This window comes from Pseudorasbora parva, chromosome 18 (assembly GCF_024679245.1).
Source record: "Pseudorasbora parva isolate DD20220531a chromosome 18, ASM2467924v1, whole genome shotgun sequence".
Taxonomy (NCBI): domain Eukaryota; kingdom Metazoa; phylum Chordata; class Actinopteri; order Cypriniformes; family Gobionidae; genus Pseudorasbora; species Pseudorasbora parva.
In genome coordinates this window covers 39,432,665-39,458,253 of record NC_090189.1, presented here as the reverse complement: position 1 = coordinate 39,458,253, position 25,589 = coordinate 39,432,665, and the positions used below count along the sequence as shown (strand labels likewise).

The window sequence follows — 25,589 nt, the reverse complement described above, 5'->3', positions numbered from 1 at the left end:
CAACCCAAGTTGGGTTGAAAATGCACCGACCCAACAATTGAGTTGTTTTAACCCAATGGTTGAGTTGTTTTAACCCAGTGGTTGAGTTGTTTTAACCCAGTGGTTGAGTTGTTTTAACCCAATGGTTGAGTTGTTTTAACCCAGTGGTTGAGTTGTTTTAACCCAATGGTTGAGTTGTTTTAACCCAATGGTTGAGTTGTTTTAACCCAATGGTTGAGTTGTTTTAACCCAATGGTTGAGTTGTTTTAACCCAGTGGTTGAGTTGTTTTAACCCAATGGTTGAGTTGTTTTAACCCAATGGTTGAGTTGTTTTAACCCAGTGGTTGGGTAAAATGTTGCTTAAGACAACCCAATTGCTGGGTAAGAACAACTCAACCATTGGGTTAAAACAACCCAATTGTTGGGTCGGTGCATTTTCAACCCAACTTGGGTTGTTTTTAACCCAGCATTTTTTAGAGTGTATTTATATGTAGTCTATTAATGTATTGACTACAGTTCATGAACGATTAATTAACTATAATAGTTTGCAAATGATTTGTAAGTACTTTATAACACTAGTACTTTTTTGCTAGGCAACGTGGGGGAGAGGACGCTGGCGTTGTCTGTTCGCCGCTTCTCCACCCACAACAAATCATGTTAATGTACTATTAGATTTACATTTTATTTTATTTCCTTATGTTTGTGACTAGTCTAACAGTCAGAGCTACAATTGGGACTGTTGCTGGCAGCCACTGAGAACTCGTTGTTCGTCGTTTCGCCGTTTTCAACCGCTTCTCTAATGTTTACGTTTGAATTGCTGCGGTTGGTTTCTGGTTTGGAGGACATTTGATGTTTCTCGCCGCGGGTGCTCACTGGTGGTCTCCCTTGGGCTTAAGCTGCATGGTGGCTGAAGTTTGCACCGGGCTAGCGTCATCCGGGCTCTCGTCGTCGGCGTCCGGCATGATGTTGGGATGTTCTGCTTCTGCTGTTTCGTCCTGCATTGCGACCGTGGAGCGACATCTGCGCCGGCCCCGGTGTGTCCACAGAAGTGCCCGGAGGAATGTTCTGCCTCCTGCATGGTGCTGCGGCGATCCTCATCGTTTGAATCATCATGAAGAAGACCCATCATCTGGTCTTCAGCTGTCGTGCCTCAGCGATGTCATCAGGACACACCGCTGGGAGAAATTTTAAACATGGAGTGGACCACAGTGTGCTGCGGAGCTAACAGAGACTTCCACCATCAGCTGTTTTCTGTTCACCATCAGCTCTGTTTCTGTTCACCATCAGCTCTGTTTCTGTTCACCATCAGCTCTGTTTCTGTTCACCATCAGCTCTGTTTCTGTTCTGTTTTCTGTGTTGGTTGATTGTTTGTAGTATTCTGTATTTTTACTTGTTATTCATTTTTTGTGTTACCCCCCTTTGTTGCACTTTGAGATTCTTCGGAATGAAAAGTGCATTATAAATAAAATCTATTATTATTATTATTATTAACACTATACTTATATTAGTATGTTATTTAGGTCACAGAATGTGATGTGAATTGTGAAGATGTGCTGTTGTTGAGGTTTCATCAGTTTGTGGATCTGTAATGATGGTCATTTTCAGGTCAGATGGAGGTCAGTGTCAGTAACGCTTCTGGTTTCTCTCAGATGCTTTGGAAAGCCTGAAGTCTTCAGCTCAGAGTCTCCCCAGCGCAGATGATGTAGAAGGTGTAGTGATGGCTTTGGTCAGACTGCAGGAAATGTACAGATTAGATCCGAGGAGCATCGCGTTATTTTCTGGTGCGTTTTATGTTCTTTATCACTCTCCTGATTAGTCCTGAACTTTTTCCCCTCATTAATTGCACACATGTCTAGTACTATAATGTGGTTTTGTTTCGTTAATACAGTGAATACTTTTTTCTTGATTTACCCCAGAAGAATGGAAATGAACTGTGACAACGTAAAAGCACATTGTAACATGATCAAAAGACAGCTTAAAATGTTATCTGATATGATCAAAAATTTCCAAAACAAATGAAAATATTTTGTCTATAAAATACAATTATCAACTTTTTTCATATAAAATAATGGCATTTTGTAAAAATTACATATATTGTTTACATACATATTTATATTAGTTTTACAATAAACACACAACAAAACACAGCTATACAGCCTAAAAAGGCTTGTTATTTTAACTAAAAAATGCTACTTTTAAAAACAGTTAACTGGTTAACAGAAAGTTTCTGTACTTTATATATATATATATATATATATATATATATATATATATATATATATATATATATATATATATATATATATGTGTGTGTGTGTGTGTGTGTGTGTGTGTGTGTGTGAATAACAGTAATATATTTAACCTTACATTTAATGTAATTTTACAATAAAATACTGTTAAATTGATAGTTTTTGGAAGTGAAAAGAACAAATTGTTGTGTAATTTACAGTGATAACGGAAATTGACATTCCCAGAATTCCCTACGTGACACTTAACATTTGAAGTACATTTAAGTTTTTTTAAATCAGTTATGTAGATTAGGGTTTTATGTTGCATTTAATGTTGATAAATTAATGTGGTTTTGTTTCATTAATACAGTGTATACTTTTTTCTTGATTTACCCCAGAAGAATGGAAATGAACTGTGACAACGTAAAAGCACATTGTAACATGATCAGCTTAAAATGTTATCTGATATGATCAAAAATTTCCAAAACAAATGAAAATATTTTGTCTATAAAATACAATTATCAACTTTTTTCATATAAAATAATGGCATTTTGTCAAAATTACATATATTGTTTACATACATATTTATATTAGTTTTACAATAAACACACCACAAAACACAGCTATACAGCCTAAAAATGCTTGTTATTTTAACTGTAAAAAATGCTACTGTTTTACTGGTTAACAGAAAGTTTATGTACTTTATATATATGTGAATAACAGTAATATATTTAACCTTACATTTAATGTAATTTTACAATAAAATACTGTTAAATTGACAGTTTTTGGAAGTGAAAAGAACAAGTCGTTGTGTAATTTACAGTGATAACGGAAATTGACATTCCCAGAATTCCCTACGTGACACTTAACATTTGAAGTACATTTGAGTTTTTTCAAATCAGTTATGTAGATTAGGGTTTTATGTTACATTTAATGTTGATAAATTAATGTTTATTGCATTTTTAACATGTCGTGTGTACCATAATGGTGTGTAGTGTTTGTGTGAATGACACTGTGCACATTCTATACATTAATATTGTCCGCATAAAAGATTTGATTCATCATGTGACTCTAATCTCGGTACATAACAAATATTAGTATTTCGATAGGTTGGTAATTTAACATGATTTCATTTAATGAAATACGGTTATTTACTGTAAATTGAACTTCTATCTGTGAAAACTACAATGTTGCTACCGTATTTTTTAAAGTAAAATTCCACAGCTACCGTTTTTTTTAGCCATAGATTTTAGGGGGATAATTTTTGCAGTGTAAAAAGAATAATAATTAATAATTTCTGAACATTGAATCAGTTTTTTGCACCTTTTTCTCATGATTTCGCAATAGAATAGAATAGAATAGAATAGAATAGAATAGAATAGAGCATTCCAACCTAGTGTGACAACATGCTGGGATTCATGTCTTCTGCTGTTATCAGGATTAAAGAACGATCTCAACTGTAAAATGAAAGATATAACATTACAATAATATCCGATTTGTCTAGTTTTAAATAAACACAAAAATAGAGATGAAAAATTAACTTCAGTAAGAGATGTACTTTAGCTACGGGTTAAATAAATGTTCTTAAGTGGTGTTACTGCTGTAATTTGTTCTATATATTGTGTTGATATGGCAACTAGTTTCGTAACAGTTTAACTCTATAAAGCAAATCTCAATTGCCTGATTTTTTGTCTTGTTCAGTTTGTACTTGATGCTGTGAGGTTGTTAGTGACGTCAACTTGATGTGTGCCTTTTCAGAAACCAACCACAACCTAAGACTGGATCCAGATGAAACGTTCCACATCGCCATGATCTCTTATCTCAGTCAACACTTTCAGTGCGCCCTCCTCTGGATGGAGGAAACCTTCAGGAAACTCAGTCGGGGCGAGGAAGCCATTGTTACTAAAGAGGAAGTTCTTTACCAGATTGCTTCATTTTCCCATCAGATTCAGCTCTCATCTCAGCAAGGTAAGGAGTTTACAAGAACAGTGATTAATTCAGAGATTTTCCCCTTATATTCACCTCCCATAAATTCATCTACTTTTTTTACTCAAAAAGAAAAAAAAAATCATAATAATATGAAAGTATGAAATTATAAATTGTCTCATATTTAACACCTGCATGTTAGAGTTGTAGGTAGTTCACTGTAAAACGTGATCAGCTGACTTAACTATAAAAAAGTGAGGGAACCTTTTGCCTTAAAATCATTAAGCAATAAACTTCACGTGTAGTTGAAAACATTAAGTTATGTGATCTTGATAATTCCACATAACGTCTCGGTTACGTATGTCGAATGTGACCGACTTAAAGGGAACAATATTTTCAATTACGCATGAAGTTTATTTACTTGTGCAATGAATATCCTCACTGTATTACATTTTTAAGTCAACTGATCACTTTTTACAGTGTTCCTTTACCCGTATACCCACCTTAATAGTATCAAAAGAGTTTGGCAATACAACTTGAATATTTTTGGGACCCACTTTATATTAGGGGGCCTTAACTACTATGTACTAACATCTTAATTAATCATTTGATACAATGCACTTATTGTGTATATACCTGTTTTTACACTGTACGTACATTTTTACAAATACCCCTAACTTTCCCCTTAAATTAACCCATGCCACCACACCTGTCCCTAACTTTCCCCGTATCCACCTCAATATCAGAAAGTATTTTGCAATGCAATATGAACACAATAAGTACATTGTACTTATTTTTTATGCAAGTACATTGAAGTTAAGGAAACTAACCCACCTGATAGAAAGTGGGACCCATTTTTTAACCTGATATGATCCTGGAACAACATTCCTGTCTGGATTTAGTTCTAACCAAGCGTGCCGCACAAGTCCTAAAAAGTGAAGCCAAAGTGCCTCGATTGCCCCCCAGGTGGTTGGTCTCGGTATAGCTCATAATCCCCGGCCCTCCACGTATTCTAATGGGACGCGAGACAAACTAAGCAATCAAATTACACTTCAGATGTCTTTTTATCCAAAAGATATGATTAACAGCTGTGACTGATGGCTTCTCTGAGGCACCAATATACTTTTTTCAGGAATTTTGGGAGAAGATTGGAGCTTTAACTTTAATTTCTACATTTCCATAAAGTTATTTCACAGAAACATAATGAGTTGTTCTGCTGTAAATTGTACAGCTACAGATACTGCAGGAGTGTGGGCAGGGTCTTGATACTTCCTGCTCTCTACTGTGCAGACGCAGTTCCCAAATCAGCGCCAGATCTCAGCGCCAGATTGGGACATTGACGGCTTTTATACAATGGACGTTTTTTTTTTTTTTTACAGTCTATGGTCCTAAACCTGACCCTACCCATAAGTTATCCCTAAAATCAGAGAGAAATGTCCCTCAAATCTGATTGGTTGATTTGAATTTTGTTCCAGAATCAACAAAAATGTTGATCCAGGAAGGTTGCACTTTGTGAAATCTCATTCTGCGTTAAAGACACCTAATATGAATTGGTTTATATGAATATGTTTGAATTGCTGCGGTTGGTTGGTTCTGGTTTGGTGGACATTTGATGTTTCACTTTCTCGCCGCGACTGCTCACTGGTGGTCTCCCTTGGGCTTAAGCTGCATGGTGGCAAGTTTGCACCGGGCTAGCGTCATCTGGGCCATCGTAATCGGCGTCCGGCATGATGTTGGGATGTTCCGCTTCTCGGCTGCGCCGCTGTTCCGTCCTGCATTGCGGCCGTGGAGCGGCTTGGACTTCTGCGCCGGCCCCGGTGTGTCCACAGAAGTGCCCGAAAAAATGTTCTGCCTCCTGCATGGTGCTGCGGCGATCCCCATCGTTTGAATCGTCATGAAGACCCATCATCTGGTCTTCAGCTGTCCTGCCTCGGCGATGTCATCGGGACACTGCCGCTGGGAAAAATCTGAAACATGGAGTGGACCACAGTGTGCTGCGGAGCTAACAGAGACTTCCACCATCAGCTGTTTTCTGTTCACCATCAGCTCTGTTTCTGTTCACCATCAGCTCTGTTTTCTGTTCTGTTTTCTGTGTTGGTTGATTGTTTGTAGTATTTTATATTTTTACTTGTTATTCATTTTTTGTTGTTATCCCCCCCCCCCCCCCCTTTGTTGCACTTTGAGATTCTTCGGAATGAAAAGTGCATTATAAATAAAATCTATTATTATTATATAAACCTCTGTAAAGATTTCTCTTTGTGAGCTTTGGTTATAGCTGTCCTTTTAATGTAAATCATTTGTTTGACAGAAATTTTCCCCTAACTGAGTTTTCCATTTACCTGAAAAGATATGAGAAATAAAACAAACACTATTGTTATTGCCATCCAAATGTCTCAATTTTGGGTTCACATGATCATTGAAAAAACTAGCTTATTTGATTACTTTCTTTATTTGAAAGAATTTTCAAGTTTTAAATGATAAATAAAAGAATCCACAATTTTTTAAATGGTTTTACACATTTGCCACTGATTGTCTTCAGAAGCATTATATGTAATAATACAAACCCAAACAATGCTACATATTAGCAGTGTGCTTTAACAATAACCAGCAATGGTTAAATGAAGATCACTTGAAACAAATGCTCTAATTCACACTCTTTGATAATGCATCTAATTTGCCATTGTTCTTAGACCACACAGAGGGAGATCTTCAGTCTGAACTTTACAAAAGCATAACAGAGAGCATTAAGACCTGGGACTGGACTGCAAAACACATCCCTCCTTCTGACTCACCTGTTCACTCCATGGACAAAGCATATGAGGCTCTATGCACAGGCAAGAGTGTTATGATGGTGAGCAGGCGCATGAGAAGAACTATAGCTCCACTGCAAAATTAGCAGCTTTTCTGGATTTATTTGTATGTGCTTGAGTAAAATTAAAGGTGCCCTAGAATGATTTGAAACAATATGTTAAATTGTTCTCTGATATCTACATAGAGGGTATGTGGCTTATTTAAGGGCAAATATTGTCCAGATCCAGTTCTACAGGTCCATTTACAACCCTATAAATTGTCCCTAGGATGTAATGCTCTGTTTTTGCCTTATTTGGAAGAGTCATTAATATTAATGTTGAGCTCTGCTCTGATTGGCTTATTTCAGCAGCTCACAGCAGTTCAGTGAAGCGGCTCGTGAGTCCTGACCGTCCTGACAGAACACAGACCGACTGAATGACACTTTAAGCAGAACATCTCAAATGGAGATTGATAAAATGCAGCTTACTTGTTTATTGGTGTTTTCAGATCATCTGTGCGCGAGAAAGAGCTTGCGTGCATAAGGTTGCCAGATTGGACACGTTTAGCTAAAACACTGTATAGTAAACATGTTCTTTTCACAGAAAAGCTCTGATTGGGGGATTTAAATGACTGGAATCTGGCAACCACAGACACAAACACTCTGCTTTTTTCCCCAACAAAACCAAAACCAGTGCTTTTAGTTCAAGTTTTTATTTTTTAAACTACATTTTAGACTTGTCTTTTTTCTTTAATGATATTGCATGTTTATATATAAATATTTTTTACCTATAGTTTTAACTTGTATGGTGGAGAAGGTGACGTTAGCTAGAAGGATTAAGTGAGCGATCTGTAATTAACTAAATGAAGGTAGTACGTATACGGTTGTATTTTGTAATACAAAAGAATATTAACCTGTCATTAGACACACTATTTAGTTTTGTATGGTACTTGGTGTTTCCTTTTGTTACTGTACTCGCATCTTGCGTTATCTAGACAATGCGGTCTCTCTAAGAAACTTTTAATTTAATCAGAAATTGTTTAAACAGTCATTAAGTGGATAAATCACTACTTACTGCTTGCAGGAATACAGTTGTAATTGTCCCTTTCTTCAGTTTAAGACGCTGGGTGAAGCTTGCTTGTTATTGTCCCAGGTTAAAAAAACTGTCTGAGGTGAAATGGGCCGAAAAAACGAATGATCTTGAATTAAATTGTTGCGGTATCCGATTATAATAATAAACATCAACCAAGACAGTTGACATTTTTTATCTTTGGGAAGGGTATGAAAAGTCCTCACGTCTCCTGCACAGCCTGGAACATGACATTTGTGTCTGAGAGCTGCCGTCTTCACTATCCTCGAGTGTCGCTTGTTTACCCGATGATTCGGCTCCGTCAGTTCCTCCTGACAATGAACATGTTCTAGCATATGCAAATATTGGGGGTGTACATATTAATGATCCCAGCGATAGCGTCACAGTTGGTGTTATATTGAGATTTTTTCGTGGTGTATTTCATGCACAAGATTTACATATGAAGTAGGAGGCAATGGTGTTTGAGACTCACAGTATGTGATGTCCATGTACTGAACTCTTATTATTTCACTGTGGCAAGGTTAATACAATTTTTCATCCTAGGGCACCATTAACATTTTTGTTATATTCTATAATATGCTGGCAACATTTCTTAGAAATTTCAAGTAAAAGTATAGTCATTAATGTGGAGTAATATTGCATTATGGCTTACAGACACCACAGAGACAGAGAAAACTGGTGTGCAGGTACAGAACAGGAAGAGGAAACCCACTGGTGCTATTCAAAGAGGAAGTGGAGTGGGATCAGCCTACGATACTACGATACCATGACTTTCTTTCTGAAGTAGAGATAGACACCATCAAAACACTGGCCAGGCCAAAGGTATGCAAATTGAATATATAAAAGGTACATTAAATGGCATTTATGTTTGATTAAAGGTGCACTATGTAAAACATTTTCAGTAAAATATTTAAAAACCACTAGGCCAGTGTTATATATATCAGTTGAGTACTTACAATATCCCAAATGTTTCCAATTATTTGTAAATTGTGAGAAAATTGCTATTTTAGTCAATGAACCGGGACGTCTGAGGGCGTCGCCTGTCAATGGCGTCATATTTGCGTTACTCTTGGTTTCTGGTTTTATTCTGCAGAAAAAGTGTCCAAAAAGTGTCATAGCAGCCGCTGAGCGACCACACAGAGTAACGTCATAACATCATTCTCAACACACTCAGATGTGTTTAATATGATAAACAGAGCCGTGTTATCTTATACGCATGACTGGAAAAGTATAAATGGCGTTGGTGACTGTGGCATAATAAAAGTCCCGCTGCTCACGAGGCGTGTGTTGTTCATCTTATTAACAATCGCTCCAGCGGCCTCGCTCAGCTCCTCAACACTCGCTCTGCTTCACACTCAGTTAACGTTAATAATCACATCCATCAACATGATTTCTGCCGAGTCCTATCCCGATTCTTTCCCACCGGCTGTGAGGTGAAGACCACATGTCCTAAGATTCTGCGCTCAAACTTGTCGTTTTAAAACAAAGGTGTAGTTTAATAACAACAAGTTTGAGCGCATAATCTTGGGACATGTGGTCTTCACCTCACAGCTGGTGGGAAAGAATCGGGATAGGACTCGGCAGAAATAACAGGTTGCAGTTACATATTTTAAACTGCTATTTTAAATCATTATTTTAGAGTAGCCGTGGATATATTTGAGGAATAATTATTTGTCGAAGCATTCAGGGTTTGTAATTGACACCTGTAATTATTGATAATGTGCTGTACCAGTTTTAAACATAAAATAACGTATTATAAGTAATTAACAATATTCATCTAATGCAACACAAATCTTTGTTTATATTTAGCTTTCCAGAGCTAAAGTCATAGATCCAGCTTCTGGGAAAAAAGTTTCTGCTGCATCCCGTGTGTCAAAAAGGTGCGTGCCTCCATCCCAAAATGAAAAATTATTTACTCATGCTCCTGTCTTTCCAAACCTGTTTGATTCTCTTTTATCTGTGGAAACATAAAAATATATATATATTGAGAAACGTTTCTTTTGCTTTTCCTTTTTTTTTTTTTTGGTCCATACAATGGAAGTCAATGTTGTTTGGTTCCCAATATTCTTTAAAATATCTTCTTAGGAGAGCCTCCCAGGAGCTACTAGATGTAAAGCTACACTCTGTAACTTTTTAAGTTTATTCTTAGCTAAAAACACTTAATTCTTTCAAAAAATAAATGTGCTCATTAATGTATATTTACTTCTTTCAAGTAATAAAGTATTCTCGTAAGTTTATAATATGCCATTGAAAATACATACGGGTGAGGGGTTCGAATGCTGGTCGCCATGATGCCCCTCCATCTTGAAAGTACATTAGCCAAAGAGAGCGAAAAAGAGAATTAAGACTGCGAGATTAGAAAAAGATTTGCTTGCATTCATCTGGGAATCGGATAGCTGATGTTAGCAATGAAATGGTACAAAAAATAACGAAAATGTTAAACTATTATTCATTTTACATAGATGTTATAACCTACATGTTAACTGACAAATTAAATAACTGCAAATTATAATAGTTTTCTAAAGTAAGGAAGGGAAGGCATGTTAATCTTGGACTAAATCGGCTACCGTAAGAGTTAAAACGAAATCGGAATTGAGAGGAACAGAAACTAATATTCACTGGATTTTCACCGCTAGATGGGGGAAAATATTACACAGTGTAGCTTTAAGAACCATATTCAGGCTGGCCAAAGGAGAGCTACAAACAAGGGGCACATTCGTCTTGCCATGCTCTTTCCAGAACTACCGGGAGCATCGTCATTGGAGAAAGCATACAGACGTGCCCTCAGCCTTTCCCATTTTTCACTCAGTGAGAGTAGTCAAAGCAAGGCATGCTGCACCAACCTGAAGAGTGGGTGTGAACTCAACCTACCATGGCGATTTATATATGACACTATGGACGTGTTGTCTGTCTAGGAGAAAGTACCTCAATGCTAGAAGTCATCATCTCCAAGTATTTTTTGTGCCAAGTGAGAGTCCGGCATTTCAGGAAGCACCCCAGCCTGTAAAGAAGGCATCATTTGAAGTAATTTTGCGATGATAATATGCCAGAGCAATAACCGGGGACTCTGATGCCATTAGACCCAGAAGCCTTTGAAATTGCCTGACCTACACACCTAAAGTGAGCTAGAGCAACATCTTGATGTTAAAATGCCAAGGCTTTGGACTGAGCTAGATTTAGGCCAGTCATCGTGGTTATTCAGTACACATGTGCCATGGAGATAGGGCTGCACTCATGCACTTCATACAGGTACTATAGCCCCTCTCCAAAAGAGACTGCACTTCCTGTGCTAAAAACAGGGTTTCCCGAAAGTTTACTACCTCTAGAACTGGACTTTGTGCTTACCTTATTCTGGCTCTACAATAACACAGTTACCACACTTAAATTTTTTGAAAAAGGTATCAAGTGCTCGTACTTGTCTACCTGACTGACTTGGGGAAGAGCCTGAGATAAGGATTTGGAATCGTTCTGTTCACTACCCTGGAATTTTGCTTCAGAGAACAGCCAAACTTCGACCAGTAGACTTTTTTACAAAGGCGGTGCCAGTAATTGAGGCAAACGGCTTGAACAACCTCTTATGTAAGGGGCGGGTACCACGATCCGGCAGCAGTGATGTGCAGAGAACGTGTGAACGGCGCACTGGGAACTGCCACTTGCCGAATCCAAGATTATGCCAGGTTTTACCAGACAGCCCTTGAGGGTATCAAGGAAGAATGGGCTCATGAGGTTGTGGTTGTGAGGTTGTGGCTTGACACATTTAACAAACAAAATCTGAGGATTTGGTGACGCAGATGCCCTTTTATGATGTTGGTGAAACAGCATGTCAATCACAGTGGGGTGCACATGCTTCAGAAACCGTCACAACAGAGGCATTCCCCATAGTATCAGCTCATGACACAGCATTGAGTTACCAGGGAACATGGCTACAGTCAATCCGAATGACACTTTACTGTCAATCAGTTTACAGAGCTCTACATAAGCCTGCAGCCATATTACCCTGTAGCCCAAGACTGGTTTCCCACTGAAGCTAAGCAGGGCTGAGCCTGGTCAGCAGAGGTGGGACAAAGTCATTGTTATGCAAGTCACAAGTAAGTCTCAAGTCTTTGCCCTCGAGTCCCGAGTCAAGTCGAGTCAAAGATGAGTCAAGTCTCGAGTCGAGTCAGAAGTCAAAGCCAACAAGTCTCAAGTCGAGTCCAAGTCCTACTATTTTAGTTTCGAGTCACTTCAAGTCATCTTACCACAGAAATAAAAATTATACAAATCATGTATGTCTGTAAGATTTATATTTATTTAAACCTCTTTTTATACAATGACATTAAGCAAATACAGTAAAAAAAACAGAAACACTAGAACAATGCACAGCGGCTTCAGTCCTGTATTGTGTTGACCTCATATGGCAAAACAGTTCAACTTTCAAATAGATATGGGTCCTTTTAGCCTAAACTTAGGGCATTGTGGAAACATTATGGGAATATTGTTTAGCTTATTTTTGGTTTAATTTGGTTTACTTTAATAATTTAATTTATTCAATTATTTTGTTTTGCTATACTTTTTATGCCAGCTTGCCATGGCCCCCCTAGCGTCCCCTCGCGGCACCCAGGGGTCCCTGTCCCCACTTTGAAAAGCACTGCTATAAAGCATATGACTTCAGTTTCTGGAGGGAAAGGGCTTTCTTATGACTTTTGAAGCAGTGAAAATATTCTTAATATTGCATACACTGAAACTGAAATATTATCGTATACCGTAGTGTATAATAGACAATGAATATTAACACAACAACACTGATATGAGTAAAGAGTAGTTTCAAATACAGCGTGAGGCTATAAGGGATTTTCTGACATCTGTTTCATATTCTTCTTAGGTATGAAGAATACCTATAGGGGTGGGGGGCCCAAAACAAGCCCAATATTATTATATCATTTATTATCATCAGTATAATTTATGATCAATAATTTATCAATAAATGACCCTGCAACATTTTAAATTGAAATCTCGTGGAGTTTAAAATGCAAATACAGATGGGATTTTACAAAATTCTTCAAGTTGCAATAAACTGTGAACAGAAGAGGTTTGTAGATGGAAAAAGAGAAAAAGTGACGTGAAGGATTATGGTAACTCCAGTCGGAGTTATTACACACATATAAGGAGCAGTGGTGAACATGCACACTATAACCCGTAAAAAGGATAAGCCCTGCATCTCAATGTGCAATCTGCTCAAAATAGTATTGAAAATTACTAATGTCACATAGCTACTATTTAGGATTATTATGCACTTTTTTACAGTCTATGATTGGGAGTTAGTGCCCAGGAAAACACTGAGAGCGCTGCAATATAGAGACATGTTTATAATAATATACATTCGAACCATACCTACTGTTATTATTAGCAGCCTATACTTTTTTTATTATTTATTTTTATTTTTATAATAGCCAAATAATAATAGTCATAATAAATAGCCTACATTATAAAACATATTTTTAAAATTAAATTAGGTGGCTTACCTCCCTGTTTCCTCTCCTGCTCTGTATATCTTTGCTGGTTGCATTGTTTGTAAAAAAAAAAAAAAAATGTATTCGTCTATTTACGTCTATGAACTATCATTACATTTATAACATCACATCACATGCCTGCACGTTGAACGCGATTTTTCTTCAAAGAGGGGAAGGACGCGGGATGTATGAGGACGAATGAATACAGCACTTGTATCGTTGCACTATGGCTATTAGCTGTGAGAGACAGTGTCAGTCAATGTATTTGGACAAAACAGCGACCATAAATGTAAAGAAACGAAGTTGCTTGTCATATTCACCTAACAAGCAACCACAGTTTTTCAAATAAGCCCAAAAAAACGCGACCCGCAACTCGAGATTTTTTTACCGCGACTTGCCAAAAAAAGAAGCCCAAAGTCATGTGTTATACGCGGACTTGGTAGCTATGGATACTGTCGAATCATTGATTGGATGTCGTGACTCGTGCTGGCAGCGCGCGTGCTCTCTGCATGCATACAGGTGCGGCTTTTTTTCACTGAGAGCAGCGCGGCTGTGTGAAAGAAAAATGGCCAAAAAGTAGCAAGTCTTCTCGAGTCATGAGGCTCAAGTCCAAGTGAAGTCACAAGTCATTGATGTTAAAGTCCAAGTCGAGTTGCAAGTCTTTGTACATTTTGTCGAGTCGAGTCCAAAGTCATCAAATTCATGACTCGAGTCTGACTCGATTCCAAGTCACATGACTCGAGTCCACACCTCTGCTGGTCAGTACCTGGATGGGAGACCAACTGGGAAAACCAGGTAGCTGCTGGTAGAGGTGTTAGTGAGGCCAGCAGGGGGCGCTCAACCTGTGGTCTGTGTGGGTCCTAACACCCCAGTATAGTGATGGGGACACTATACTGACAAAGAGCACCGTCTTTCGGAGGAGACGTTAAACCGAGGTCCTGACTCTCTGTGGTCATTAAAAATCCCAGGATGTTCTTCGATAAAGAGTAGGGGTGTAACCCCGGCATCCTGGCCAAATTTGCCCACTGGCCTCTGTCCATCATGACCTCCTAATCTTCCCCCTATCCTGATTGGCTTAATCACTCTGTCTCCTCTCCACCAATCAGCTGGTGTGTGGTGAGCGTTCTGGCGCAATATGGCTGCCGTTGCATCATCCAAGTGGATGCTGCACATTGGTGGTGGTTGAGGAGATTCCCCCCTTCTATGTAAAGCGCTTTGAGTGCCTAGAAAAGCGCTATATAAATGTAATGAATTATTATTATTATTTACATAACTACGGCACAGTCTTAATTGATATACAGTGAATAAAAGTCATTGCATGAACAATAATAGCACCTTTGTTTAATATGCAGTTTATCTGTGTACTGTGAGTTGTTATTAGTGTCAAGGTTGAGGACTCATTGTAAGTGTGCACTACTATGGGCTTGTAATTAAAAAAAACAGATCAAAATACAAACAGAAAACTACTCCATAAGGGAAGTTTGTGTCTGAGTACAGACTTTGTTATTTTCAAACACTATTATAGAGAGTTATGTCGAGCGAGCAGCGTTTCAGAAAGTGAGTTCCTCCCTGTCCATGCTATATCATGGATGGGGATACACACTCGATGTGTGTTGCTTTTTTAGGTGAGGGTGCCGGCTGCAAGCACTACGAGGCACTGTTTTCGCGTGCTGCGTTCTTTGCAGAGGGCTTCCCGTCTCACGTTCCCTGCGGCGTGCGTCCCTCATGTTGTGGGGTTCGCAAATGGATCTGTTGGAGGGGTTTGAGACGGGCCCTGCCCTATCTCAGCCTTCAGCCAGCAGATCCAGCGCCGCTGCTCTGGGTTCGGGAGCCCGTGCTGCAGATTCTCCCGCCTGTGGAGCAGCCGTGACACTGCAGTTATCTTCCTCTGAGGAGGTTGATTTCTTTAACGTGGAGGCAGAGGGTGGAGGATCGCAACTTCATTCCCCTGCTGGTGAAGAGCTCATGGATGTGCTGAGCAGAGCTGTGGCCATTTTGCACATTGACTGGTCACAGGAACAACATGAGCAAGCTGCTGTAAAAAGCAGACTTGACGAGCACGTTCTCCCCGCGCCCTACTCAGCCTCCACGTAGAAGTCTGCCGTTTTCCCCAGACCTCCACACTGAGGTGTCGAGGTCGTGGAAGTGGCCCGTGTCTTCACCCCGCAAACATCTATTTATAGCAATATCTTGGAGTTGAAAAGACCCGGTTATGGTCAGATGCCTCGGGTTGAAGAGACGCTTGGAAGCCATCTCTCACCAGAGTCCACATCTGCCATAAAGGCTCCAGCTTTGCCATTAAAAGTCACTTTATCATTAGTGGGCAAAAGCTTAGTCGGCAGCAGGTAAGGCCACTGCATGTCTGCACACATGCATGTCCATCGTGCAGGCATACCAGGCTGACCTGCTGAAAGACCTGGGTGAGAGCCACGAGATCATAAAGGAACGTGATAAGAGCTTTTTTTTCTTGATGCGCCGCTGTCTCCGGGAGGCCGGCTATATAAAAGGTACCCCTACTCCAGAAAGGGAGTAATTCATAGTGCCAATGAAGGATAGAGGACTGCGCCAGGCTAGGCGCAAGTTCAGGATGCACCCACTCAAACAGATCGTGTCTCAGATGAGGTCCGAGGACTGGTTTGTCACGATAAATCTCAAAGATGCATATTTCGATGTCTCCATCCTTGCGCAGCACAGGAAGTACCTGAGGTTCACTTTCAGGTGAGAAGCGTATCAATATTGGGTGCTTCCTTTCGGTCTAGCACTTTCACCCCGCACGTTCACAAAGTGTGTGGACACTGCACTGGTCCCCTTGCATATGCAGGGGATCGCATGCTCAATTACGTCGATACTCAACTTTTAACCGTTCCAATCAGCGAACAGCGGGAGTGGCTGAGAACGATGACGTTAATGTTGCTAGTTTGAGATGACGTACGTCATGACCAAACTTTAGTGATTGGTTATGGCAGATCCAGAGTGGCTCTGGGCAGATCCAATAGAGAGTGGCCAGAATCTCTGTACAAATGAAATCTCAGAGAGTCTGGTAAGACCAGGCTACAAAAAGCTGGCAGTGGTTGGCAACTTAAAAACAAAACAAAAAAACTCTGGTGTGAAAAGAATTAATGTGACCACCCTCTTTATGTGTCTCAGTGCGTGGCTCTCTGAAGATGAAGATCCTGTGATCACACTGGTCAACCAAAGAATCGCGGATGTCACAGGTCTAGACCTGGAGACAGCAGAGGAGCTCCAGGTATTCACAGTCTTCAACCAGAGGCCAGAGCGGACTGTTCATATGAGGATTGTGTTGATCTTTTATGGTTCCCCTTTTTACAGATTGCAAATTATGGAATTGGAGGCCAGTATGAGCCACATTATGACTCAAAGGTAGGATATTGTATGCATGAAGGTGTTATGATTTTTTAAATATGCATTATTGTCTGGTCCTGTTTGACATGTACCTGTAATATAGCATGCAGCGTGTTTTATATCATAACTTTGTTACAAAATCTCCCAACAGTTGACAAATGACTCAGATTTTCAACTTAGAGGAGGCCGTATTTCTACTGTCCTAATCTATGTGAGGGTTTAATTTATGGAGCATTTATGTAATGTATTTAAAATAATTCCCACTTTCCAGATTATTGACAGTTAATAACTTTATTGTAGATGAGTGATGTGGACGTGGGCGGGGCAACAGTGTTCCCTGTCATTGGTGCAGCACTTCAGCCAAAGAGAGTTAGTTGAAGCACCTTTATTTACCACAGATTACTCATGATTTCATCTGAAATTGAAATGGCTTACATTATTCTGTTCCATAAGGGTACAGCCGTGCTGTGGTTTAACCTCCTAAGAAATGGAAATGAGGATGGCAGAACGTTACATGCAGCATGTCCTGTATTTGTAGGCAATAAATGGGGTAAGTGCTCTGTGAGGCTTGTGTTATAGCCTACTACTGAAAAATATTTTCAGGTCACATTTAATCCATTTAGAGCCTGTTGTCCTCTCTTAGATCTCCAGAGATTATACCTTAGAAGTAACTTAATCTGCAAATAATGTGATTCCAACAATTTTATTTGTTGTTTTACATACTATTGGTCCATATATTCTTTCGATTATATATAAAAGTTTGGCTGAGGTTTGTGTGCCACAAAGTTTGCCACATGCGGTAGAGCAGCCCTTGTTAAAGAAACCCAGTCTAGTCCACTTATCTATATAATGACTGGATTGCTCATCAGGCAGTGAAGCCACCTGGAAGTGTTCAACAGAAGAGCGGCCATCTTTTCTATTTCCAACCGACTGAGGGCACCATTGACGTACAGCCAAAACATTGACCTAAAATCACACGATTTGCAGCATCTTTGTCTCACTGGATTAGTTTTGCGATATATGTATGCAGGGCAATGTGTGTTATTTTGGCAAGGTTGGCTGCTAAAACTCGCATTCTTGGGTCTATATATCACACAATTGAGATTGCTTCAACCGCTGACATGGAAAACAACCCGAGGGAAAACCGCAGACTTGGCAACACAGTGCAGTTGAGTTCTGTTGACATTTGACAATAATGTTATGCGTCGCTCAATTGCTCTGATTGGTTGTAGGTCTATCTAATTGAGGTCTTTCCTGGATCGGTTGAAACGCCCCATAATCACAGCCCAATGGAGCAGTATCAGACTCATATTCTGACTAGTATTTAGTATGATCATGTCCATAAATTATCCCACAATTGCGAGTTTAAATCTCCAAGGATTGCGAGTTATAAAGTCTAATTATGAGGGATAAGAAGCAATTGCAAGTTGATATCTCACATTTCCGACTTCTTTTCTCACAATGACATGCACTGTTAAATGTGGGACCTTATATAGACAGGTGTGTCCCTTTCCAAATAATGTGCCATCAAATGAGTTTAGATACCACAGGTGGACTCCAATCAAGTTGTAGGGACATCTCAAAGATGATCAGTGGAAACAGGAGCACCTGAGCTCAGTTTTGAGTGTCAAAGCTGTGAATACTTGCCTACATGTGATTTTTATTAATTTTTTATATATAAATTTGAAAATATTTCAAACAAACTTCTTTCACATTGTCATTATGGGGTATTGTTTGTAGAATTGAGGAAAAAAATAAAGATTTTCATCCATTATGGAATAAGGCTGTAACATAACAAAATGTGGAAGAAGTGGAGCGCTGTGAATCCTTTCCGGAGGCATTGTAAATGTGCACTGGACATTCTTACATGTAATGTGATGTAAAACGTCTTCCTTTAAATTCTTCATTCTAGTTGCCAACAAGTGGATTCGTACTTATGGGCAAGAGTTCAGAAGAAAGTGTTCTACAATCAAATCTGATTAGAAGACCCAAAGCAGACGGCACAGAAACACTCATGATCCAAGTGATTCAGTTTGTGATGTCATTGCAAAAATGGATTTACATATTTTTTTTAGGGGAACACTTTTTGCTGAGGTGTTTTTGGGGGATGTAATATTTATACATTTATCAGATTCAAATTAAATACATGGTGTGTTGCTAAAGATGAAGACCAAGGTTTCTGCAAGATTTTATTTTGTTATTGAACTTTACCTCAAAAGGCTTTTTATACTAAAACATTTTATACAGTACATACAATCAGTCCCTTCCCCCCAACTATTCCATTATTTCTAAGTGTTTTAATTTAAAAAGATTAAAAAAAAGAAGTCTTTATAACAGTAAAAAAGTTGGAAACATTTTTGAACAATACATAAAACGTTAATAACTTAATTAATAAAGTGTCTGTGTGTGTAACACTCATCCATCCATCATCTATCTATCTATCTATCTATCTATCTATCTATCTATCTATCTATCTATCTATCTATCTATCTATCTATGTAGAGGACTGCAGTGAGTAAAACTGAATGAGGTCATTCTGACAGCGGGAGTGGGCGGGGCTTCACAGCATCATTCTGACAGCGGGAGTGGGCGGGGCTTCACATCATCATTCTGACAGGGAGTGGGCGGGGCTTCAGAGCATCACTCTGACAGCAGGAGGAGGGCGGTGTTACGCAGCATCATCGGAGCTTGTCGTTTCATTGTACGGCTGCTGATGCTGAGAGGTCGCGCTGAGAAATATGTAGGACCATGATTGTGGATTTGAGGTTTGTGGACTGTGGCACATCGTGGCGGATAGTTTTCTAGGTAAGCATAGCTTTATTCTGGGCGTATGTTTGAGTCGCTGCTGTTTTAACTGTATGCGCGCGCCGTCGCTGAGGGGAGAGAGACACCGGACAGAATTACTGTATTACCGCAGGCCTGATAGAAATGCAGAGGGATGAAATTAAGGCATGCAAGGAAGCCAGCAGCACTTGGTGTTCATGATTGGGTGTTATTTTTGTATGGATATGTGAGTGGGGAGCGCTCGGCCTGCGCGTGTGATTCAGCCCTGCAGGCCGTGAGTGAGACACACTGATGCGGTGCATTACCGCTCATGCAGTCACATACACATATATGTCCTCACTAATGCTGCTCATAATGATGCTAAGCGGCCAGTTATCATCAAAGAAGGATCATTTGACAGGCCTAAGGCAGTCTATCACATGGCATCTCCTGCTGTCTCAAAATAACCAAACGGTGACTCCTATAGAGGCTATCTAAAATACATGCATGTCGATATTTCCAATTTCCTTGAAAAATAAGCTTTGTATGAAGGCATATTGCTATTCACTCCTACTTAAAATGCTTCAGGGTTATGTACAGTACTTGCCTAAAACATGGTTATTGTAGTTAAACCATGGTAACCACAAATTAACCACTGTATTTTTAGTTAAACTGCGGTTATAGGCCTACAAAAAAAAAAAAAAAAAAACATGGTTAGCCTACTACATGCTTACCAAAATAACAAAAAGACACCCTGATCAATTTTCATTAGAAAGGATTCCTATTGTAATTTACATTATTGAAAATAGAAAAATAGTAGTAACCTTTAAGCATTTGCAATTGGGAACCAAATATGAGTATCCAGGGAATCATTCAGGAAATGTAAACACTGAGTAATTGTTTTGTGCCATTTGTCTTTTATATTAAAATGCTCATTAAAACCAACATTATATTATGCATTTTTTACTCTATATATTAACTGTTTGTTAGTCAATATCAATATATTACAAAAATGTCAATAAGCAATTGGTCAGTGTGCTGAGTGTTATACATATTATCTATATCTGTTTAATTGGAACTATCCAAAGTGTTGTCAGTATGATTTTGGATATTATCGTTCAAATCTATTTTACAGAAAGGGGTCTTCTAACGGGATAAACTTTACACATTAATTTGATGTATTTAATTCTTAGGTTCCATGAAATTGAATGGAAATATTTTTGGGGTGATGGAGCACAACAAGTGTTTTTAATCACTGGTTTAACTTAAATTGAACTTAATTACATAACTGTAAGTTTCCAGACAAACCCTTGTGTGTTGGCCTTCATTTCCGGGGATTTGAGGATTTTTTTTTTGCTATTGCGTGGGTTAAACTGACCCAGGGATATTGACTGCTCTGTAACCCTCTGTGTGTGTGTTTGTGGTGTCTGGCGTTTGGAGTCAGTGGATGCAGATCTGGGTCATGATGCCAGTGTGTTGCGTTTGTCTCATGCGAACAGGAAACGGGCCAGTGCATCCTATTGACATCCCAACAATCCGCAGCTCTTCCTCAGTACTTCAGGCTTTTAGAGGATTGTATTCTCTAAGATGAGATGCAGCCAGGTTACTACTTCAGTGAGAATGTCTTCATTCATTACTACTGATTCATCACATGCAGATTTTAGTGTTTTTTTCTGAGGCTAGAATCACTATTATGCGTTCTTGTGGTTAGGGATTTTACAAACTTTACAGTACAGGGAAAACACTCCAAAGCTTTGCGTATTTCTATTTAATTTTGTTTTTAAAGCTTATTTGAGTAAATCTGGCAAGGTCTTTTGGCCCATTTCATTTAGGTGCCCTACTTTCCATTAAAATTTAAAAGAGAAACATACAAGAAGAGATGCATTCCCAACGAATGAAAGAAAACAGAGTGCATTTTTTTTAAATAATTGTTGCATATATATATATATATATATATATATATATATATATATATATATATATATATATATATATATATATATATATATATATATATATATGTATATATTTGTAAAAATGTTGTGTTTGTTTGTAGGCCTGCCCAACATTTTTGCTTATATATTAATATGACTAATGATAATTATTATGATAATTATTATTATTCCAAAATAAAACTATCAAACAAAATAAGAAATATTAATATGGAAATAACACTTATTATTTAAAAAAACAGTATGAATAAATATAACAATATATTAATAAGAAAGTAAAAATAATTATTATTTTACAGAAAACTTATTTTATGAAAAAACTGCAGGGTCTTAAGGATTTATTATAAAATATTATATTATTATGATAGAAATATGACAATAATAGGCAAAATCGAAAATCCATCAATGTCTTTAATATGAAATATGAGCCTCGTATGTATCCAGTGGAGAAAAAATGTCTGTACACTGGAGGAAAACATATGGAGTATCATATAAATTTATTTAGAGAGAAGTAATATTTGTCCTATTCTTTAGCCAAAATAGGATGGAGTGAATATTACTGCGCATTAAACACACTCATGTTTCTTTCATAGTGGAGGCCAGAGGGCACCCTCGAGCAGAAACAAATTAATAACTAAACTAAATAAATAATATGGCATTCCAGGAAATCACTAATACAGCCATAGATATCCATAATAAAGGCTAGATGTCTCGTGCGCACTGTTGGCCAATGGAGGTCGCCGTCCGCAACTGGCGGCCATCTTGTCACAGGCAGCTCGCTCACTCGTAACTGTGTTTTAATGGTGCATGTACTTTTAAATAGCCATAACTTGCTCAAATTTCAACAGATTTTCAAACTGTTTCATTTGTTATAAACGTCAGAGATGTAGTTATGACACTACATATTAATGAATAATTATAACCATGGACTTTAATATGAAAGTAACATTGAACAGAACAGATAGGTCCAATAAAAAAGGTATTTATGTTAAATCAATATATAGGCTACTAAAATTGTGTAAAAATGGCAACATGACAAATTAATTATATATATATATACAAACACACACATATACAGCTCTGAATGTTTTTTTCCAGAGCTAGCTATTGCAAATATATATATATATATATATATATATATATATATATATATATATATATATATATATATATATATATATATATATATATATATATATATATATATATATATTAGCAATAGCTATATATAAATATATATACACACTTTTATAATAAGAATATCACTATTAAATAATTCGTATTTAAAAAAAAATTAAACAAAAAAAACATGCAAACTAAGTTTATTTTAACTAGACAAAAATTGGTTGTCATAAAATTGTTATTGGTGTCAATAAAACCTATATAATTGAACAGCTCGATTGTGGTCTCAGCCTTGATAAAGTGCATGTAAGTTACAGCCGTGATACACAAGCTGCACGATTAAGTCGTTTATCTAAACGAAAAGCTGCAATCTCAACGTGTTAAAGCATCCAGATTTGTAGCCATGTTAATAACGTTTGTAAGAAACCAAACCATTTGTAAATCCGTCAAGATTTCAGCGAGATAACAGTATTTATGTTCGTACAGATCACTCATCTTACATCAGGTTCCACAGAGCACAACAGAAAGCTTGCCTGTGACAAGATGGCCGCCGGGGATGACGATGGTGACTCCGCCGTAAGACATCTAGCCTTTATTATGTATATCTATGAATACATCTATGAATACATCTATCACTGACTAGCTGAATAAAAAGAAGATAGAAACGCTTTGACTGATTAAACATGAAGACAATAAACACATGACTGCGACAATATGTGGTTTATTTGAGTTTTTCAAGCCCTCTCGGGTATTTTTATAAAAATAAAGTTTATTTATAATGCAGTGCTAATCGACATAGCCTTTTATCAGTGTATGAACAACAGGTTTATGAACACTTCACATTATTAGTTTGTGAAGATGTTTGTTGCTTTTTCAATTGCACGTTATTAGCGACTCAAACTCACATTGCTTTTATTGATAAGTGCACCAAGCCAAATCATGATTTCGGTTTCCTTTCAATTAATCGTGCAGCCCTAATGCCGTATCAGCAAAAACATGTCTAAATTAACTTTTTCTTTTTTTTTATGTCGAGGGGTCATGTCCCCAAGGTAACTTGGCAACTTTTCAACCTTCATAATATATTTTCAAGACTCTTGTGATGATACATCGACTTACAATAGGTTGAATGACACATCTGCCATAGCCTGATGGGGTCTGTATCGTTTTTAATCGTACTTTTAAACTTCGGGTTTCGGGTAGTAACCCGAGAACAAAAAGAACTACAATATTCGACTGCTTTACGGCATATACGTCACTTCCACCAACACACACACTTCCTTACATTCAGACGTGCGAGCCCAACTTTGTTCGTCGTATAATATAGTCATGTCCGAAGCAGCACAGACAAATAAGAAAGAAAAGGTTTTGTTGGAGGAAAGCAATAAGAGGAAACGAAAAAGTGATGGGATTAAAGGCAGGACGAGGATCAACATGTGACCAGCGTTTGCTCGTCGGCGTGAGCTGAAGGAGGCGTGCCCGACCGATGCTGTCCTGCTTGTTATGGTGATTACCTACCACTCAAACGTTGAACTGAAGTATCATATAGATTCTGTAAAACGCTAACCAATAGACTACTATAATGACGCTGGCTTGTAAACGCGAGCATCGCGATTTTTTGGCGTTTGAAAAAAATTAAAATAAAAACAATAATAAAATAAAACCCATGAAATTATATTCATATGACATGCTGAAACATATGCCACTGACTGTAACGTTACCTGGGATGAAGACATTTCACACGCGACGCCAGAAGAACACCTGCATGTGAACTCCTCCTGCAGTGTTCAGGGGAACTGTTAGTGCTGCACGACCCGCGGCGCCGCTTTGATGAAGTTATTTGGCCCGCCCCGCACCACTGTATATATTTTTACAACCCGCCCCGCACCCGCGACCATTAAATAGACATACGGGGTCCTCGGGTTATGAGACGACCCGCACATCACTAGTTCAGGGCTATCAGGGTTGTCATGTCAACAAATGCACGTGCGATGGCATCCCCTGTTGTAGGATGACAGATCTTATGACAGTAGTTGAGGACATTATTTTTTCCCAAATGTAGGGGGACCCCGAGAGCAAAAGTTACCCAGTGCTGATTTAAACTCAAGTTACAAACATGTAAAAAGTAAAAATTATTATTTTTTAAAGTAATTTAGGTGTAATCAACCAGTCTGTTATCCCGTTTCACCCGTGTCTGCGACGCTGAAAAGAAGGAACTGCTCTGGAGACGGCAGAGATTTCAAACAGCCAGTGCTCACTCAACCAACTATATTATAAGGAAAGTAGCTAAAGCCTGTCCAAAAAGTCACTAAAAGTTGCTACATGACGTCATGCGTCAATTAGCATATTCATGTCATCATCACGTCATTCTTGCGTTATGCCTGCCTATGTGTTTTCTCTCCTAATCTGTGCTCACATACTGTACAAAGGAAGCAGATAAGTGATAAATCTGTGGCGACACTGTGAGCAGCTCGCTCATTCACGTCTGACAGCTGATGCATATGCGGTAGATGCAGAAAGAGGTGTGACGGAAGGGGGGAAGCAAGACGCATTTGTAAATTAGCTGACGTTTGTCCAAAAAGTCTCTAGTCGCAAAAAATATCGAAAAAATTCGCTAAGTTTGCAACACTGCTCCGTTCAGTCGTCATGATGTCGGAGGGCGGGGGAGGGGTGCATTGTTTTAATTGAGTAAACTTACTTCATTTCTTAAAGGTCCCAGCAAACTGGCCAAATTTGCCCATTGGCCCCTGTCCATCATGGCCTCCTAATAATCCCCATATCCTGATTGGCTTCATCACTCGGTCTCCTCTCCACCAATCAGCTGGTGTGTGGTGAGCGTTCTGGCACAATATGGCTGCCGTCGCATCATCCAGGTGGTGCTGCACATTGGTG

At 38.5% G+C, this 25,589-nt stretch overlaps 2 protein-coding genes across 9 annotated transcripts in view; both read left to right on the top strand.

Moving 5' to 3' along the window:
* The first annotated feature begins 3,949 nt into the window (after window positions 1-3,949).
* LOC137046050 (prolyl 4-hydroxylase subunit alpha-2) lies at window positions 3,950-18,846 on the top strand. The gene is made up of 10 exons (XM_067423103.1): window positions 3,950-4,175; window positions 6,824-6,984; window positions 8,666-8,833; window positions 9,821-9,891; window positions 16,648-16,747; window positions 16,831-16,881; window positions 17,015-17,074; window positions 17,164-17,232; window positions 17,317-17,413; window positions 18,776-18,846. Exons 1-10 carry the CDS (start codon window positions 3,950-3,952, stop codon window positions 18,844-18,846), a joined length of 1,074 nt encoding a protein of 357 aa, XP_067279204.1.
* A 670-nt stretch (window positions 18,847-19,516) lies between these two features.
* The window catches only part of jakmip2 (janus kinase and microtubule interacting protein 2), a 59,326-nt gene continuing 53,253 nt past the window's right edge, over window positions 19,517-25,589 (top strand). For all 8 annotated transcript variants that reach the window (XM_067423035.1, XM_067423030.1, XM_067423033.1 and 5 more), the window contains exon 1: window positions 19,517-19,668. The gene's annotated coding sequence lies outside the window, so the exon portion shown is untranslated. The remainder of the gene's footprint in view (window positions 19,669-25,589) is intronic.